The following is a 15,015-nucleotide window of genomic DNA, read 5'->3' as shown; positions in this document are numbered from 1 at the left end:
AATGCAAATCAAGTACTTGCAGTGGCAAAAGTACACTTCACTGAGAGCATTTCCTGAGAGTCTTCTAAAAGAAGTGTAGTAGAAACTCTTACCTTACTTGCTCTCATGAGCCATCTACTTTGAATCCTGTTTAGTATGCAGTACAGTTGTAGCACTGTAAAAAGTTCTGTTTGTAAGGCAAACCTGAGCTAAATAGCAAAATGAGACACAGAGGACATATATCAATGATTAGATAATTCTGACCAGGTTATAGTTTAATAAGATTTAAAATGACAGTATAATAAACAATTGCACTTTAAAACATTTGAAAAATTAAAAAAGGTACACAACAAATACCCCACAATTATACATCTTGTAGTTTTTATACATTACTATATGAACATAGAGGTTAATCATATATAACCTTGTCAAAAGAAATGGTATTTTGTGTTTGTATAAGTTACAAAAAATTGAGACAATATACTACATAGTGGTTTATTCAGTCCTTAAAACATTTTTGCTGTTTTAAACTGGGTAGTAGTGGTTTGGATTTATTTTTACAGATTTCCAATACTTTATCAGAAATGGTTGCAACAAAGCTAAAGCAAAGTGAAACTTCACTTCATTGGTATTTAGTGCAAATCTTTGTTAATTTAACTGAAATGTCACTGTTGCACATGTACGCTTTAGAAATGTTTCCATCAAGTACTGTACATAATACAGTTTCCATTGTTACACTAGATACCTTTATGGTTGGAAAAAAACTCTGCTTTGAAGCTTTAGCTTAGGACCATCCTTAATGAAAGCTCTATTCTCTGTGCTATGAATGGATTGTATTGGAAAATTGCATCCTTATGTCATGCACAATAGCACCTAATTTTGCTATGCTTTACAAAATATCAGTATCTTTAATCCTGATTTACTTCACCTTCTCTGCATTTCTACCTGTCTCCCCCTCCCAATAAATAATTGTAAAGATGGATTTCAGGCAGTTTAGTTATTACATATCCATACTGCAGGCAAACAAACATGGAAAAAATATAAATTTAACTTTAAGATGCACTAATTCCAGGTGCTAGCAGAGCAAAAGGAATTACAGGGCCAATCCTTTCTTCAGTTATTGAAGGCATTAAGTTGGGTTTTTTTTTCCGAAGCATTTGAGAGCAGCATTGTCTCATTTCTGCTTAAAAGATATTAATTACTTAAATTCCTGGTAAAGATTACTTTAGAGATTCTAGTTTTAAATATGAAACTGAGCAAAACTAATGGCTTAAGACACCCAAGAAAGCTCATCTTGCTGCTGTACAGGTACTTGATCTAACACATCCATTGTGTTTGTGCTACTGTAACCATGATACTGAGCCCCTCTCTTCTGTTCAGTGGGAAAGGCTGTACTTGCCAATGATTTTTGCTGAAACTCCTTTTTAATTCTGGGAACAGAGTGTACAACAGGTTTCATTCTGTTTCCTGCGTAGTTTAAAACACTCTTTCTCATGCTGCTTACAGCAGTTTGGCTAAAACACTTCCATGAAGCATATGTTGTATCATTCTAGAATGATGTAATTTCTTTTCATGAAAATGTCCTCCTTTATGATGTTGTAGGCTTAAAGGTTCCTTTGAGCCCTTTGGTTTGAAGGAGACTTTCAAATTTTTTTAAAGGCTTTCTTGTAAAACAAACTCAGTTGATTTATTTAATTGGGTGATATTTTAAAATGCAGGCCTAGAGATTTCTGTGGGATGTTGAGGATAGTGACATTTTTATTACATTTATGGACTTTATCCTTTTTTTGTAAGAGGGAGGGGGTGGACGTTTCTGGTTTAGTTATGTGAAGTAATAAAGTGTTCAATTGCCACACCAGATACCTGAGATGGGGTAAGTAAACTTCTTTTTGAAGTGTTCTGGCTATATTGGTCAAAGTACAGGAAGTTATCTGAACTGCCTGAAGTTGCATGTGGAGTAAAGTCAGGAAGAATGCAGAGTTAAAACTCCTATAACTCTCACTGACTTCCTTCTCAGTTCTCAGTTAACTTCAGTTCTGCCAGTCTACTCCCATGGGAACTTACTGAGACAAATTCTGGAGGAATTTGCATTCACACAGGAGCAGGTTAATTCCAGTCAATTGATTTAAAGTTGTAAGCCACAATCACTGTCTATGCAGCATAAATATGGCCAAGCATAAACAGTGATGCACTTAAATGTCTAGAAGAAACAGTGAATCCCTGACTTCTTTGTGAGAACTTAATGACATTTGTTTAAAAATTGTGGCTTTTTAAGTAGGATTAATTGTTTTCTTCTTAAAAGTGGTGGTATATAGATGTAGTATATTAATCCTGTGATGAAAGAAATTACCTCAGCATTTGAATGGTACCATCACTTTTCATTTGCATGTGGAATAGTGTATTCTGAAGCTCTTCCTTAGGGAAAAAGCTTTCAAATAGCAGGCAGAACTGGCAGTTCATACAGTTTAACATATTTAAATAAATTAAGACTTAAGAGAAGGAAACATGCATCTTTCCTTAATTTCAACAACGAAGTTCTGAAAAAATTTCTGAGATCTCAAACATAGAGATGTAAAATTCCAGAACTGAATACCAACATAATTTAAAAAGCATCTGAACTCTTATTCTGTTCTGGCCCTTATTTATGATACCTGCTAAAATTTACATCCAGTATCTGAGCACTCTTAAGTTTTTGAGAGAGTCTGGCTGTGAGATTTTTGCCGTCCTTTGACGTCCTTTAGCTATTTGTCAAAGCAATGGAATATATGACTTGAGTAGACTTTACAGTGAGCTAGAGCAAAATGGTAATTAGTTCAGTTTTCAGTCCTTCCAATACATGCATTTTCAGTTTTGTCATGTGTAAAAAGCAGAATAAATAAAATAAAGCAATTAATAGTCAGCAACAGAGATGTAACTTTACAGTTTACTTTATGATCTGTGGACAGTCACTCCAGGCTTTTGCTTTCCTCTTGGCTAAGGCAAGCCAGGCTGGTTCTGTTGACACTGGGTTAGCATCAGGCGTAGAGAATCTCTTGGCCACCTCCTTTGTCACTGGGGTTGATGGAACAGAATCTGAAATTTCCACTTTTTTTTATGGGATAGGGAAAGGGAAAAAAACCAATATAAGTTGAATTCTGTGCTTTGTTGCAGGATTCTAGAGATTGCATTTTTATGTGACGATATTCTAACACTAGATATTTATTTCCAACACTTTCTGTTAAATCTTACTGTATTTGCAAAATAATCAAATTAGGAGAAGCTGAGTTTCCTTTTTCAGAGGTGACTCCAAGTAATCTAACTCCCAATAGGGACAAAATTTTCAGTCCTTGTAACATCCAAAGAAAGCATTTCCAATTTGCTAGTCTTACTCTTTAAATAAACTATTTTAATTACATCTGCACCATAGCAAACAATGGGGAATAAAGCTGGGGTTTTTTTTCTCTTTGGTGATGCAGCTGCTGCACACATGTAAACCAAATGTATTCAGTAGTACTTAAATTCCCTCTTCAGAGAAGAAGGTGATCCTATAGCTTCCTGCCTCAACCCTGCCCAAAAGACTGTCCTGAAAAAGCAACCTTCTTTTCCAACTAGCTCTTTGCCACATTTTCTTCAAAGTAGTGTAAGACAAACAGCTGTTTCCATAAGAAAATGTGTTTAATAAACAAATTATTTCTAAAAAGCAATTTCACAGAGCAGAACCATGGAAGTATTTAGAGGTCAGATGGGAAAATAAATTCTGAGACAGTGAATCCCCTTGAAGGCAATCTGAATAGAAATAAGTCCTGTCTGAAACATATGAAGTAACTCTAAAAATCTTAAAACCTTAGTTACAGAATAACTCCTCTCTCATTTCCCCCCAGCCCCCCCCCCCCCCGACTTACACATTTTATTTTTATTTTATTTTTTTTAGGAGACAATTTTTTTTGTTACTAAATGTTCAGATTCCAAATTACTTTTAGTTGCATTTCATTTTGAGGTTTTGAATGTGTATAAAAGCTTGAAAGTTGTGTAGAGGCTTTAAAATTCCATGGATGCAAAAAAAAAAAAAAAGTTCTATTTTTCTTTTTAGCACATCTTTAGTCATATCTCTTTATCTGCAAGTAAATGAACAGTAACAGCAGCAATTTCTGTAGATGGACACTTTGAAAAGCCAATTATTTTAAATACTATGGTAATTTATGCTATTTTAAAGGTCCCACACTCTTATCAGTTCCTGCTGTACAAGTGCAGTTTTGAAATAGACCACCTTCAAGTTGGATGTTTTTTAAAGTCCTTAGAGGAGGACTCAGCAGACTTCCAATTTAAACATGAACTAGGTTGGTCCTCTGTCTTAAATGCTCTTCTAACTGTGGAAGCCCAAATCGGTCTTATTACCCACAAATACTGGTATATATGTGTAGTTGCTAAAGGCTGCCTGGCTCCAAATATAGTCAGTAATCACAGGGAAATTCAGTCACTATTTCTTAAGGGCCAATAGAATTTTAGAGTTTGACAGGAATGCTGCAAAGCATGAATATTTTGGTCAATTTATGTAAAATCTTAGAATAGTTTGGGTTGGAAAGGACCTTTAAAGGTCATTTGGCCAACCCAAGATGTTCCAAGTGAAGTTCTCTGGGGCATCTGCTTGCGTGTGCAGTTGCAGTGTGAAGATCCAGCTGCTGAGTCAACTGAATATAGGCAGATGTAGGGGTTTCCAGTCTGGGACAGTCTGTAATGCAGGAGTAGCACTGGTTTAGCCTTTAACAAATCAGTTGAGTCACCTCATTGCTTTCAATAGCTGCATTTCACCATCCTACTCCGTTGGTGTAGAGTGGTACTGAATAAATACAGCTGATAGGTGTATTTGCTTTCAAAAATGCTATTTACTTGCACAACTTCTAAAAAGGTTTCTTCAACACCTATCTGCTCCTAGACCTTTCCCCTAGGACTGTGTTAGCTAGAAAAATATATGCAAGTCTGTATTTCAACAATCACCTCATGCCACCCCAAATATTATGCCCTTTGGGGAAGTATTTATTTTGATTTGCCTGAGATGGTTTCAGCTTAACTGAAGTGACAGAAGCAGTAGGTTCTGGTTTCAACCTACCATGCCAAATATTTGACTGGGAGGGAGAAGTCCTAGATGCAAAGTAACAGGCTGCCTTCAACTGAATTGATTATATTTTGCATTTTTCAAGTGAGAATATTTATTTCCAATATTGGGGGGGGGGGGGTGTGTGAATATTTCTCCTTGACAAACTTGGAGGTGTGAGAACACAACATGCTTCATTTCCTGCATAAATATACTTTGTAGAAGTTAAATATCATTCCCTGTCTGTGCTATCCCCTAACCTGAAGGCAAAACAGTACTGCAGTTGCAATTTACAGTAAATCAGATCCCTCTAATGTTCATTAGTCATGTTCCAAAAATACTGTTGGATATGGCTTGGGGAGACAGCCTAATTTAGTTAACTTGAACTGGGGCAATTCTAAGGAATTGCAGCAGTGCAGCCATAATAACCTGGTAAAGACTGGTAAAAGTCTCTTAAAATTATGTATTTCCATCATAATGGCCAGCACATGAGATGGGAATAAATTGTGTTATTTTATGGAATGCATTTGTAATTCTAGCAGTAGTATATGAGGGAAAGGAAATCCCCTCATTCACGTTCTTAAAAACATGCAATACCATTTCTGAAGTGCATTATTCCTAGAGTGAAACTGAATCTCTCAACTGTACCTGTCACAGAAGTTGGAAGGGTGTTCGACTTTTTTAGATGCTCCCTTCTTTCTAGTCTTGACACAGCAGTATCAATTTTCTTCTCTCCTTCTTGAGTTGTAGATTTCTGCAGTGTGCTTGTTTTGCTGCTGCTACTTTTATTATCTGACTGATTACTTACAGCAGCCTAGAACAGAGAAAGAAAATTGCTAAATGAGAAAGTCTGTCATGTAATGGCTACAAGTTAGAGATTAACACTTGATGCTTTCATTCATCACCTGGCCTTTCCTTAACCTTCCTTTTTGGCAAAGATTCACAACACTGATACTTCTTGAACCAACAATTATTGAAGACTGTAAAAAGGCCACCACAAAGTTTAATTTGTTATGTTGTCATTTCAGTCAAAATACAGAGTTAGAGCCAGCCTTCCCTGTTAAATACAGCACTGAAACAATGTGCACCTGTGGGCAACCACACCCACTGCTGTTTTCTTCCATCAGTTGTCTATGTCTCAGGTTATGCATGTATCCATGAGAAATTTGGTTCTCATAACAAAGAGCAAAATACATTTAGTTATCCACATACTCTCCCTTTTTACCATCTGTGATATCTATATACAACATCATGTTTGTGCAGCATCACTTTGGTACTGTAAGCAGAAATGTTTCCCTTACTAATAGAAAGCCATAGAGAGTAAAAAGCTATTGGGAGAACAGAAAAGAAGTGATTGAATTCAGTGCCTGCTTTAGGCATTTGGATATATCGTGATTGTTCATTTCTTTTGTTCATCTGTATTTTACCCAAATAGTACATGGTGCAATAAAAATAAATTCAAATTTAGTAATATTCACCTATAATTGCATATTGCAGCTGTTATTCCCTGAGCATTAAAGGTTAACATCTCATGTAAGCTCTGAAAGTACCACCCTGCAGGCAATTTTTCTGTTCTATCCCCTGCACAGTAGTTCTGCTTATGATTGTCATTAACTACCACCTGCCGTCATCAGAGTTTACACTAAAATTGCCAGACTATTGCACCGTATTTTCTCCTGGAGGTCTCAGTTTTGCAAGAGGGAACTCCAGACTTTGAGAATACATTTTATTCACTGTCATTTTAGCTTTTATGAAGTCTTACCAGACATTAAAAAAAATATTCCCACATAACAAAGGTAGCTAACAGTTATCATTATGGTGTCAGTGTTTCTAATGGGCAGGTTTCTGAGGATTGCTTACATTTTCTTTAGCCAGTTTCTCTGCTTGCTTTGCCTCTCTTGCTTGTCTTCTCTCTTCCCTCGTAGCTTGCTGCTCACGAAATCCCTTTTGCTTTTGCAGTGCTAATGTAATCCAAAGTGGTTGTGAAGTTTCCACTTTTTCCAACAATTTAGAGCCATCTACAGAGTGCCTGCTCTGAAGGACAGGCTTTTCTGAAAGAAAACATGACAAGAATTGATTGAGTAATGCACATCTCTTGTCGTGAGAAAACCCCTACAACTACCTTGTGAAAATTCTGGAGCTAAGCCCATTGAATGCCATGTCAGTCACGGACCTTTGCAGACTGCACAACAAATCCTGAAACAGATTTTATGCCTCAGGAATAAGACCTAATTCGACACACCCAGCTGCTCAAATTTATCCTTTTGTGTGTGTGTGCGTGAAAAAAAAGAAACAAAAAGTCAGCAGTTCCACTGAGATAGTGTTTTAGAAGTGTCCTGATGTTTGAAAAATTCAAGAATGAAAAATATTGGGATTTCCCAATGAAGTGCTGAATTCCTGCCTTGGTTTTTTGAGTGTCCTTACTCTGAAAGGGTACTTTTCCCTCTTGTACAGAATGCCATTTCAGGACACAGGGGCTTTCAACTCTCTTCTGAGGAGACATTATGGCTGCTCTAATTGTTTTCATCACTGAAGGATGCCTCTGAAGCACAGACTGCTGTGCCCAGGTGTATTGCTTAAATAAAGAATTTCCCCACGATAAGGGGACATACATCTTAATATTGTTTAAGCTAGATAACATTTCTTTAAAAAGAGAAGCAACCGAATGTAGATTTTAAAAATTACACCATCTGCTCTGATGACACCATTATCCATGGACCACAGAGTCCATCACCTGACTCACTAGAGGCAGAGGTAACATTCTTGCAAGGAAAAACATACACACACACACACACACACTGCAGGCCAGGTAAAAATTATAACTTAAGACCAAATGTCTTCTTCTGGACCTCCAGTATCTCATTTTGGAAATGTAGATAATAGGTAAATTTGCTTTGAGATATACATACCTTTCTTCAATGGCTCAGGCTTTTTGTCATTTTTTTCTCTCCATGGAATACTTAGAGATGGGAAAAATGACTTCTTTTCTTTGATTTCTTCCTCTTCATTTTTGTAGTCATTGGATGGTATGGTTGCATTTGGTCTGTCTTCTTTTCTCCAGCCACCATCTGATTCAGCTTTAACCACTCTTTGCCCCAGCATTTCAGATAGGTTTGATCTGTTCATTTTAGAGAGAGGAGATGGTGGTGGGGTCTGGCTGGTGGGCTTTGGAGCTAAAGCAGGTTTTTGTGGGACCAGTGACTTGCATGCTGGTTTCTCATGAGCAGGTAAAGCACTCTGGCCAGTGGTTGGTGAGACCACTGGTGTGCCCACAGGTGTTGAAAACTCCACCACGGTAACTGAAGAGTCTTTTAAATTACCAGGGATGTTTGCTCTCCCAGTGCCAGGAGAGGTACTTTCTTTTGAAGTGAAAACAGAGGATTCTTTCTCACCTTCTGTTGAGGTGAGTGGGTCAGGCACACCATCAAAACTGTCTCCTGCACTGTATCTTTTCTTTTTCTTTTGCTCTGCCTGTTGGTCATAATGAAAACGTAAAGAGTAGTTTGTCCTTCGTAACTTTATCCCAAAAGGAGAAACATTTTCTTCTCCATTTGGTGGTGGCTTATCTGCTTTTCTTGTGCTGTTACTCTGCTGATTTTCCAGAGCATTGGGAAGTTCTGGCTGGGATGATTCCTTCCCCATAGACTGTGGAAAACTTGGTACAAGGAATGATGGAAGATCTTTTGCAAATTTACAGCCTTCAGTGTTGTCTGTCACTTCCCTATGGGTTTCCATTTTCTCTTTAGGTTTTTCAGCTAAGTTATCCTTAAAAGTGGAAACCACATCCTCCTTTGAATCAGCAGATGAGCCAGTGGTTCTCCCCACAGCCACTGTTTCATTGCCTTTTGCCACATGCACATTCTCAGCATCTGAATTGGTTTTTGAAACGTCTGAAAATTTCTGCCATGCTGGTGTTATTGAGAACTTTGCATTTGCAGAGAGGGTTTTCCTCAAGTTGCCGTGGGGAGCACCACGTCCTCGGGGTGTCCAGTCATCACTGTGCCTGCAGGCAGTCACTCGGTCTCTCTCATTATATTTGTTGTTTTCTGCATTCTTTAGGATTCTGGAGCGGATAGAGGCCCACTCAGCCAGTACGGCCTGGTTGTTCAGTGCCTCTTGTGCATGTTTCATTTTACTGCTGCTGGGTTTAGGATCCTGTTTTTTTCTCTCAGATTTCTCTGGAGAGGGAATATCCACATTTTTCCTCTCTTCTGTTAAGCCAAGTAATGATTTGCAAGCCGTGTCCTTAATCTGGTTCAAGTTCACTGCTGTGCCACACAGCTGTGCTCCAGTAACCAAAATAGCTGTGTGGGGTACACACACAGATGATGGGAGGGAATGAGAGCCCTTACTGGTAGTGTGCACCCTGCTGTCTTTGGCAGATGGAGAAGAGAGTCCTGCTCCTTTGATGGGCATAACAGGACTCAGATTTACTTTCTGAAATATGATCTGTTTATCTCCAGAAGACACTTGAAATGTGAAAGGTCTGGATGCCATTTGTCTTTCATCTACCTCTTGCCACCGCAGTTCTTCCCCTATGCGTTTTTGCTCCTGAGCCTCAACTTCTCTTTTCAGTTTCTGGGCTAGTATTTCTTCTGCTGTTTTAGTCCCTTTTTCTGGCCGTTTGACTTTTTGGGAACTTGATCCTTCTTGGAGTTTCTCCTCTGCTGGATGCCTAGCAGACCCTCCAGCAGAACACAACTCATCTTTTTCCTGTGGCTGTTCCAAGGATTTTTTTTGTTTTGGCTGAAGATTTTGTCCTTCTGTGTCTACCTTCTGCTCTTTCAGCTTGTTGCATTCATGTCCATTTTCTTCCTTTTGCTGCTTCAGTTCATCTTGTAGAACACAGTCTGAACTTTCCATGTGCATTTGTTTTGTTAGTTTGTGTTTTCTCTGCTCTTCCCGTTTCTGTTTCTTATCTGTCACTTGCTGGGGTTGTTCTTTCTCTGTCTTTTCTTTCTCCTTCAAATGATGTCTTTGTTCTTCCTGTTCCTTCTCTCGTTTGAGGCTCTCAGGCTCTTCCTCCTGATTCAGTTTTATTTCAATTTCTTCAAGCTCTTTCCTTTCTAGCTCTTGTTGCTGTATTTCTTCCTTATTTTGTTTCTTGAGCTCTGCTTGTTCCTCCAGCCATTTTCTTTCTTCTTCCTTTTGACTGTCTTTTTCAGTCCTATGTTGCTTTAATTCTTCTGGTGCTAGCCTCTTCTGTTCCTCCAGCTCTTGTCTCTGTTTCTCCTCCAGAGCCTTCTGCTTCTGCTCTTCCCATTCCTGATGCTTCTCCTCCAATTCCTGACATCTCTTCTCTTCCTGTTCCTGGTGCTTCTGCTCCTCCAGCTCTCGTCTCTCTTGCTCTTCCTGTTCCCGGTTCTTCTCTTCCTCCTGCTTTAGTCTCAGTTGTTCCTCCCATTGCTGGTGTTGCTGCCTGTCCAGCTCTTCTCTCTGGTGCTCCTCTTGTTCCTTGAGCTTTTGTACTTCCAGCTCTTGTCTCTGTTGTTCCTCCTGTTCCTTAAGCTTCTGCATCTCCAGCTCTTGTCTCTGTTGTTCCTCCTGTTCCTTGAGCTTTTGCACCTCCAGCTCTTGTCTCTGTTGTTCCTCCTGTTCCTTAAGCTTCTGTTCCTCCAGCTCTCGTCTTTGTTGCTCCTCCACTTCCCAGTGCCTCTTCTCCTCCAGATTTTGTCTTTGTTGCTTCTCCAACTCCTTCTGCATCTGGTCCTCCAGCTCTGGCCTTTTTTCAGCCTTCATCAGTCTTCTTTCCTCTTTATGGCATGTTTGCTCTTCTATTTTCAAAGATGTCTCTCCTTCAAGGAGGTATTGCCTCCTATCTTCTTCATAGCATCTTTTTTCCTGTTCTTTCTGCATCTCTTCGAGTTCTTGGCACCTTTTTTCTTCCATTTCTCTTTGTTCTTCCATTTCTACAATCTGTCTTATCCTTTCAGCTTCAAGGATACCCCACTGATCTTCAATTCTTTTTTCCTCTGCCAGCTGAAGCTGCTTATGCTCATCTCTGTCCTGGATTAGCTTGTCTGCTGTGAAGCGTCCATTATAACCTGGGTATATGTCCTCATACAGCTGCGTTTCTAGATCCTCTGGCTCAAATTCTGTTATTGTTAAACTTTGTGATCCCTAAAATTGGAGACAAGTTTGGAGTTACTGAACATTGCCTGTTGGCTTGTTATCCTTCACAGTGAACCAAGAGTTGCAAATGCAAAAAAAAAAAAATTAAACAGTGACTTAGATGAGCCAACACACCCCACTCCAATTTATGGATTATATCATCGTAGATCCCATGTCTCTCCCCTATTCAGATGATAGCCTTTAAAAGAAAGAAAACATCCCAAGAGTGATAGCAGTATAATGCCAATATTGAATCACCATTTGGTGTATATTGAGACCTGTTATTTTAAATTTGCAGAAGCCCAAGGAACCGAGCATGAGTTTCATATGCCCAATCTTCTTCTGCTACTTAGAACTCCATCCTTTAAGCCTGAAATAATTAATGCATACTTAGGGGCATTGTTTTGCCAGTTCTTTCATGGCAAATCTGATACTTGCAGAGACAGAGCTGTTGCCTGCAGAAAAAAGCTCTGCAATGCTAGCCAGGAAAGAACACTCCTCAGGGAAACACAATTTGCTTTCTTTTCACAAATCCTGAGCCAGGATATCTTCCTCATTAGCTGTGCTGAGACTCCAGTGCTATTGTAGGAGCCGTGGGAACATGTATGGATAGCACAGCCAGAGCTTCCCAGGAATACTGCTCTGTTCTGTACCTGAAGAGTGCTTCCCTTTAGGAAAACAGCTCAGTTAATGTCCTGTCTAGCTATTATTTGTTGAGCCATTGTTTGGCTCCAGTTAACCATTATATAAACAAGAGGTTTAAATTTAATTCCTTCATTACAACAGTGATAAATGCAAGTACAATGTGCAGAAGAAGGGGAAGTGGGCTCTCCTGACACATGTGTTTGAATACTCTTGTCCCATTTACAAGAACAAATAAGATGTCAGGATAAAAATCAAAACAGATGTGCAGTAAGTGTACAAAGCTACAACTTTATATTTCTCTCTATAGCTGTTGCAAGAGCTACATTGCTTAAGTCTTATTCCTTCTTATAAGGCAAAGATATTACCCCGTCAGAATCCATGCCCAATTTAGAGAATTTGATTTTTTTTCCCAACCAAATTTTGCACCATCTGATTGCCTGTATCAGAGCAGCATTAACAGCAGCACATATCTTCAGGCCTTTATGACCTAAAGTTTTTACTAGAAAAACTAGAATCAGAAAACTCTCTTAATGTAAAATCCTAGTGGAAGTAATTCAGGTTTAAGTAGCAGTTGTCTCAACTGGCAATATTAAATCTTCTTTGCATCTTCTCTCCAGTTAGGGTTTCAGGTAAATAACAGTGTTGATCAGATCTTATGTCCTCTGCCTATAGATCCTGGTACACTCGTTTATGGTTATTTTGTACCCAGTTTCAAAAGTAATTTCCCTCCTCTCGCTTTTGGCCAGCCGTTTAATACCTTTGTCAATCTCTTGTGCTGCCTTGACATCCTCTGCTTTTTTGGCTTCACTGACAGTTTGTGCTTAGCTGCACTGTTGTCTAGACGAGCAAGAGCCTGCGGAACTGAATCCAAATTGATTGTTTCAATTGTGCCAGAACAGGAAAACTGTCTTTTTGGCCGAGTTGATTTAATTGGAGTGACCTGTTTGTATCACAAACACAATAAACCGTTATTAAGCTATTTGTTCCATTAAATAAATAAATACATAAATAAATAAATTACAGACACATACACACATTTTTGCAGGTTTGAATTCAAAGGAATTACTAGCAGAAAATATTAGAAACCCTGGCTTTCCATTATACAAATTACAAACTTTGGACATGAAAGTTGCAGTTCTAATATGTTCCCATTTTCAGCACTACACATTTTTATAGTGTTCACATAGAAATTACTTAGACCATTCCACTGAAGTTTTTTCAGAGCTTAGCTCCACTCTGAACTTGTTGGGAATGGGAAAGGCACAGGCAGCGTTTTAAGCAACATCAAACATTGGGACATTTTAAAGTTTGTTTACTGTGAAAAAAGATCTACATCTTTAAATAATTTAGATTATACACTGTAGGCAGAAGCAAATCAGATTGACTTATCTAAACTTCATAATAGAACAGCTACAGAGCTGTACTTTCTGCATGGGAGATGACAGCAGCATTGGATCTCCAACTGGCATGGTGTCTGTGGAAAACCTTCCCTCCAGAGTCGTGTGGAATGGTCCAAGACAGCTCCAAATAGCAAAATACTAAAGTAAGACAACACTGGCTTTGATGGGTGCTTTCTTTCTCATGCCCTTCAAATATTTGGGTTCAGAAAGTGCAAATATAAGCAGAGTGATTCAGTGAGACCCTTTTTGTGAATAAATAGCAGAACTGTATATCTAGGTGTGTAAGAATGAGCCTGTCATCTGTCTCTTCCATAAGTCCTCAAGCTATCATCCCAAGACTTGCATTTGGCAAAACACAAATGGAAAAAAGACAGAGAGAAAAAAAAAAGGGGGAGAAATGTATTCTGTAAGGAAAGAAATCATATACATTGTTTTCAAGACAGCTCTGTAATCTTCTGAGGTTAAACATATGCTAATCAGGGAACCAATTACTTAAAAGCTGAGGAAACATTTTGCATATGCTTATTGAATTACATGCAGACATAACAAAGTATTAGAAGTACTTATGAAAATTATGACTCTGTGATTAATACATCAAATAGAGGAATGCTGCAAGACTGGCAGAGACTGGGTTCTGCTGTTTCCTGCAATCAGCTCTTAAGATTTCTCAATCTTAGTTATTGCTAGCTCCAAAACTGCACAGCATTCACAAAATATTGGATGATCAAGCAAACAATGCATGAAAACAAAAACTGTAAGGCTTCTAATATCTAAAATTAGAATGTAACTCAGTGCAAACCAAGTATGAAAGTTCTTTTACCTTTTCTTCCATTTCATGTCCTGTTCCAAGAAAATTCATTTTTCTCAAGAAATCTGGAGTGTCAGTGGACTAGAAAAGATTACCACAAACAAGTATTAAAATGGAAAGGATTGATTAATTATGATTCAAAGGACATGTGAAATCATATATGTTAATGAATAGGATTCTTTCCCTCTTTCCTCCCTTCAGGACTGATGGATAAGCAATTCTTGTTCCTGCATGCTCTGAGCTTGTCTTCACTGCTCCTTGAATCACTGCTGTCTATACAGCACTACAAAAGGCAAAACAATCAGGCTTCCTTAACAAGATATTCAGTTTCCAAAACAAAAGAAAGAGGATTTTGCTTTGTAGGATTTTGATCAGGTCTTAATGATTTTATTTTCTCCTGACTTACACATAAGGAAAAAAGATATTAGCCTGTTCAGGCATTAGCTGCAAGGAGTTTCAACTCCATGTTCTTGATTACTCTTTTTAGAGAGCCAACAGTCCCCCAGAGCCATGGAAGCCTGGATAACTAGGAGTCTTTAGCTACTGTGTCTCTCCAAGCCATCATGGTAAGGAATTTTCAAGGCATAGGGCTTGAAGCAGCATTCATCACACCCAGAAACTTTAGTTTTAATCATTCTATCCCAGTATCACTTCATAACCTAATGTATGTTGGGATCTGATTACACCACATGATTTTTCATATCAAGGCTGAAAGCTCAGCTTCACATCTACAAGTTAAATTAAACCCAAAACTCTTTCCACCAATCCACGTTACTCAGTCAGGAAAATCAGAAGTCAGAGAGCACCACAGGAGTAGAGCAGATCTATGTGGTCCTGGCCACCAATTCTTGACAGAAGCCACCCCCCCTGCCCAAGACCTATGCAGATGGACATGGCAAGGAGTTACAGGGCCAGCAGGTGAGACAGGAGCAGAAACCAGGGAAGCTGCCATGCACCAGAATTCTCTGATAACACAGGTAATTAGCAGAGTGCAGAAACAA

The 15,015-nt window shown here is 38.7% G+C and overlaps 1 protein-coding gene across 10 annotated transcripts in view; it reads right to left on the bottom strand.

Annotated features, from left to right (window-relative positions):
• Window positions 1-221: 221 nt before the first annotated feature.
• The window catches only part of CRACD (capping protein inhibiting regulator of actin dynamics), a 127,475-nt gene continuing 112,681 nt past the window's right edge, over window positions 222-15,015 (bottom strand). For all 10 annotated transcript variants that reach the window (XM_021532357.4, XM_021531955.4, XM_021532451.4 and 7 more), the window contains 6 exons: window positions 14,027-14,095; window positions 12,564-12,746; window positions 7,960-11,170; window positions 6,911-7,101; window positions 5,699-5,864; window positions 222-3,063 (listed from right to left, as the gene is read on the bottom strand). In XM_021532357.4, coding sequence (XP_021388032.3) covers window positions 2,903-3,063; window positions 5,699-5,864; window positions 6,911-7,101; window positions 7,960-11,170; window positions 12,564-12,746; window positions 14,027-14,095 — 3,981 coding nt within the window. In that variant the 3' untranslated portion in view covers window positions 222-2,902. The remainder of the gene's footprint in view (window positions 3,064-5,698; window positions 5,865-6,910; window positions 7,102-7,959; window positions 11,171-12,563; window positions 12,747-14,026; window positions 14,096-15,015) is intronic.

Source organism: Lonchura striata, chromosome 4, assembly GCF_050655825.1.
Source record: "Lonchura striata isolate lonStrDom1 chromosome 4, ASM5065582v1, whole genome shotgun sequence".
In the NCBI taxonomy this organism is placed as follows: domain Eukaryota; kingdom Metazoa; phylum Chordata; class Aves; order Passeriformes; family Estrildidae; genus Lonchura; species Lonchura striata.
This window is presented reverse-complemented; position numbering and strand designations above follow the sequence as displayed.